The sequence below is a fragment of the Condylura cristata genome, unplaced genomic scaffold (genome assembly GCF_000260355.1).
Source record: "Condylura cristata isolate star-nosed mole 26May11 unplaced genomic scaffold, ConCri1.0 scaffold00018, whole genome shotgun sequence".
Lineage (NCBI taxonomy): Eukaryota > Metazoa > Chordata > Mammalia > Eulipotyphla > Talpidae > Condylura > Condylura cristata.
The window spans coordinates 21689908-21695316 of record NW_004567119.1 but is presented as its reverse complement, the minus strand read 5'-3'; the positions used below and the strand labels follow the sequence as shown (position 1 = coordinate 21695316).

General features: G+C 38.0%; 1 protein-coding gene across 1 annotated transcript in view; it reads left to right on the top strand.

Annotated features, from left to right (window-relative positions):
• PIWIL2 (piwi-like RNA-mediated gene silencing 2) overlaps positions 1-5409 on the top strand; it is a 45028-nt gene that overhangs the window by 19177 nt on the left and 20442 nt on the right. Inside the window, exons 10-13 of the mRNA XM_004685406.1 lie at positions 212-400; positions 937-1021; positions 1831-1920; positions 3131-3271. Coding sequence (XP_004685463.1) covers positions 212-400; positions 937-1021; positions 1831-1920; positions 3131-3271 — 505 coding nt within the window. The remainder of the gene's footprint in view (positions 1-211; positions 401-936; positions 1022-1830; positions 1921-3130; positions 3272-5409) is intronic.

The following is a 5409-nucleotide window of genomic DNA, read 5'->3' as shown; positions in this document are numbered from 1 at the left end:
TCCGGGGCAGGCGGGAATCGAACTCATGTGGAAGTGGCTTTAGATTCTCAGTGCTGTGCTTTAACCCGCTGCACCACCAGGGAGGGCCACAGTGGGAGCCTTTTAATGATGTCATCATGTCCTTCAAAGACTTAACTTGCATCCCCTGCCCCTTTTCATATTGCTCTGTGTATCTAAATGTGACTCAAAAGCCTTTTGTCTCTTTGTAAAGGCACGTCATGTATCAGCAGAACAAAGAAAATTTCCAGGATGAGTGCACTAAGCTTCTGGTTGGCAATATTGTTATAACTCGATATAACAATCGTACCTATCGTATTGATGATGTGGATTGGAATAAGACTCCAAAAGATAGCTTCACAATGTCTGATGGGAAGGAGATCACATTCCTGGAATACTACAGGTAGAAAAAAGAGTCTGGGTTTGGGCTACAGTTGAGAGTGTAACAGTCTCCCAACCTCTCACGATACTGAGTTCCCGTAATAACAAGACACTTTCCAATAGTTGGGTTAGTAATGCATTTAAGATTGAGTCAGATCATTTGTGGAATTTAACTTGAGTATGGTGCCTGTATAGTTTCATTTCTTTTAGACTTTTTGGAATTATTTCATACATTTACCTCAGAGCTTTGATTTGTATTCTTACCTTCATTTGGTTAGAAGTTGGAAGAAAGTAAATTCAGGTCTTTAATCATTTGACTGTCATTTTGCCTTCTAGTTTTTTAAACCCATTTTCTCCTCTAATATAAATTGCAATGAAACTTCAGCATGCTTACTCAATTTTAAGTTTGCTATGAGGGATTTTGAAACCAGTAAATGCTTGACAAGGATATTATGCCAATTCTGTATCTCAGTCCTGATTAAGAGACTCAAGACTATGTTGCTGTAAGAGTAGAGGTGCTGCTTCTGAAATCTCTTTTCTGCCTCTACTCTGCCTTAGCAAAAACTATGGAATTGCAATCAAGGAAGAGGACCAGCCACTTCTGATCCACAGGCCCAGTGAGAGGCAAAATAACCAAGGGATGGTGAGTAGAGATGTCAGGCTTGCATGGGAGGCCGAGTCCATCCTGTCAGTTGCTGTTTGCCTTCTTCACTGCTGAAAGCATGTGGTTGGAATTTCTGCAGGGTTTTATAGACTCATCTAGCCATGGGATTTGCTTTTAGAATCCCCACAGTGAGGATGTAGATATCCATATGATTGTTAGGTTCAGGAACTAGATGACATACCTGCTAAAGGATAAAACAATAGATCCATTAGGGAAGTTACAGACATTTTAACAGCGCTAGAGATAAGGCGCCTTGATACTGACTACTCTATCTTCTGTATGAAGACTGAAGACCAACAAACCAAGATGAGATGGAGGCACCGGCCTGATAGGATATATTGTTTCAGCTTGTCTGGAGGCCCAGAGGGACAGGATTTTTCATTTTATACTGTTCCCTCTCCCTTTGTCAAGTTAAACATTTTCCCCTTTTTCTTGCCAGTGTTTCTGCACTGGCAAAATTCAGCTTTTGCCCCAACCCTGCCTGCCTGGAATATGCACGTATCTCTTTTAGCAAACCTGTTCCTTTCAGTGGTAGGTCTTCTTGCCTGCTTATATCTGTGCAAACGTTCCTCTTTACTTTTGTCTTTGTGTGTATTTCCTTTTTACCTAATTACAACAAACGAGCCATATGTGTTATAGGAGGAAAGGGTGGCTTGCAGTGTTCCACTGCCCTCTTCTCTGGTTTTGTAGTCTTCAGTATGTCAGTTACATCCCTGGAGGACATCTTGGGGAGTGACGTGTCCTGACCCTCTTACTGCTTACTTTCCCTCCATATTCTCTCTTCAAAGTTGCTAAAAGGTGAAATCTTGCTGCTGCCTGAGCTTTCCTTCATGACTGGAATCCCAGAGAAGATGAAGAAGGACTTCAGGGCCATGAAGGTAAGAAATGCCTGCTTTGAGTGAGAGACTTTTTGGGTAACAGACTGAACTAGAGCCAGGCAGGCCTTGCAGTCACTGGGCAGGTCAGTTCTTGCAGGTTCTGGTTTTCCTCTCCATAAAAAATGTCCCTTCCCCCACATTAAAAAAGCCAGTCAAAGCTTCCTTTTGAAGATTTTAAATCAGTAGAATGACTGGGTTATATGGAAAAAGGAAACCGTTCTGTTTTCATCTCACCAATCAGATGGATGTTGTGAAGTGGTCATGAGATTATAAATGATGTTCGAGACTTGAAATTTTTCTTACATTTCTAGAAGCCTTCAGCTTATTTGATGAGGTAGAGGAAACAAAGTAGCAAAAAGTTAACAAGTCAAAGCAGGAGGTAAGAGGGTTGACGTTTATCTTGAGCTCTGGTGTGTCCGCCAGTGTTGATAGTATGCAGGCAAGGAGCAGACAGTGTGCAGAGTGTGGGTGCTGACCCAGTGCTCAGCCTCCATGCTGTGTGTGACTCTGAGGTTTTTCATACTTCACCTACTCTACTCTTTCCTCACTTTCCCAGTCCATGTCTGTATTACCTTTGGACTCAAGCTTATCTCAGAAGTTACATACTGTTTTTAGTAACATTAAGAGCCTGAAGTGAAGCTCAAAATGTGTGTAAGAGATTTCCTTCATGTTTACCCTTTGATACCTCTGCTTTTAATATGTAAGTCAGGGTGCCTTCCTTACAATTCCCACGTGTCTGAGGACTCTGATCACATTGCTGTTTATACAGCCCCATAGACTCACTGGCCCTCAGGATTACCTTGCAGAGAACAGCTGTACAATTCAGTAGTCTCAGAAGAATAAAGAAGGAACTCACTTGTGTGATTCAGGATCTTTACACACACACACACACCTGCTAGCTATTCATTCAGAAATAAGTGGAGTTCCTATCATGGGACAGACCCCGACAGAAATATATCTTACGGTGACATGATGTCTAGTATGGTATGACTTAGATACAAGATTGGATGTGGTTTTCCATTCTGTATGTTTTAACCATATACATCCCTCAGAGATATTTATTAAAATACTTGGAGATAATTGAAAATTTCTACAGACTACCTGGGAAGAAAGTTTTTTTAATGAAAGTATTTTAGACACATTGGGGCTTATTTAACCTCACATTGGAGAAAATAATACTTTGGCTGATCTCCATTTTAAATCTGCTCAGGATTTGACCCAGCAAATCAACCTAAGCCCCAAACAACACCACAGTGCTTTGGAATGCTTGCTACAGAGAATTGCAAAGAATGAGACAGCCAGCAATGAGCTGACACGCTGGGGACTCTGTCTGCAGAAGGATGTACATAAGGTAAACCAGAGGGTGAGAGGAGGTAGGAAATAGCATTAACCAAAGATTTTAGAGCTTTTTGACACTAGATAACTTACTATCTTATCTTGTTTTTGAGTTTTGCTTTGTTATTATACTCCTTTGGGTAGAGGAAGACTTAGTCATAATACTCAAATTTCTTTGATTCACTTGCTAATGTTTTTTACAGTTTTTTTCTCTATAGTTCCCAGGAATCTAAACTGGTAATTTCCAGGCAATATATAGCAAAAGGAAGACTGACTTAAAGTTTATCTCATTTCCAGTTTTCTTCAAGTTCTAGGTCTTTTCCCCAAGATTTTTTTCCTTTTTCAGTAATTGTATTTTCTTAAATATGCTACTGTCATTTTTTCCATAGGTATAAAGTGTCTCAGAATTGTATGACCAAACTTATGGTGTCCCTTTCTGCTGTGGACTACACCTGAGTCTGTGTAGTATTTTCTGCAGCATAATCCACTGTGCAGAGGCGGCATGAGATGGTGAAGCCCTTGGTCTTTGGTGGCAGCTTATCTGGCTTTGGAGCTTAGTTTCTACTCTTTTCTATCTTGGTTACTTTGAACATATTACATAGCAGCTCATTATCTGTAAAAATAAGGGTAATGTTTGAGTTAAAAGAATTAAGTGATAAAATCTTTATTTAGCATGACTGATAAGTAACAGGTTCTCAGTAAATAATAGCTACTTACTATTTTTCACCTTTCTTTTGGAATTGTAGCACAGTAATTAATTCAGTCTTCTATAGTTCTCTTACACTCTAATTTGACTTCTTGTTAAAAATTAGTTTCTTATATGAGAAAACACCAATTAAAAGGATATATGCACTCCTGTGCTCATGCAGCACTATACACAATAGCCAAGTTTATGGGAACAACTCGAGTCACCCCAGAACAGATGACTAGATTCGGAAGATGTGGTATATATACACAGTGGAATACTGATAAGCCTGCCATTTGGGCAATATGGATGGAACTAATGTTAAGTGAAATAAGTCAGAAGGAGAAAGACAAATTTCAAATGGTTTTACCTTTATGTGGAATATAGAGAAATAAAGGGTCAGATAAAACTAAAACAATGACAAGCCTACTATTACAGAATTGAGTCTACCAGAATGGGAACATAGGGAGAAGAAAGGTGGGGATGGGCACAGTGGGCGTGGTGGAGGACTGTGGGAACCTTGGGTGGAGGGTGAGTGTGGGGACATCCTCGGAGGACGTGCTCCGACACCTCTGAATCATTTACAGTGTTACAGACTAAGGTTACCTCCACTTAAAGATTCATTTTTTCTTGAAAAATCTAATGTAAATTCAATAAGAAAAATGTGAAAACTTTAGAAAGTGGGAAGGGAATAAAAACATCAGTTTTATCGTTCCTGAGTAATATCTCAGCGATCAATGTTAGACATATATGAGATAATATTTTCAATTAATTTTCTTCTTTCTAATCTTTTTTTGTGAGAATAAATCTTTTACTTATAAAATTGTAATGATACTGTGTATTGTTTTGCATCTCCTTTTATATTTAATATTATGTCTTGAACATATTCCTCTATTGTTAATTATTTGAAGTTGTATAAAACATAACCCAAAAAAGAGGAAAGTCCACCAATACTCTTGCTGTTACCATTGCTGGTACTTACCCTTTGTGGTGGGTTTTGTGTGTGTATGTGTGTGTGTACAGTGCTGTCACATACACAGTATGTATTCTTGGCTTTCCCTTTTTCTCCTCGCTATATTCAGATTTTTCCCCCATGTCATACATACTATTTTTCCAAATATTTTAATAGTTATCATATATTTCATTTAGAATGCTATTCTTGTACATTCAAGGTATTTTCCTATTATATATAATGATGCACTGAGCATCCTTATAGTTAAATCTTTGAATCTATTTCTTTTCATAGTTCAAATTTATGAAAGTGAAATATTTAGTATATTTTCAATACTTTTATTATATATTGCCAGTTGTCCTCTAGAAAGATTTAACAATTTTTCATTTTCATCTATATGAATGATTTCTTACAACCATACTAATTTGGGTATTGTCACTCTGTAATATACTTTTTATAATATTATGAAAGTTATTGTCACTATATAATACACTTTTTATAATAATATGAAAGTTAC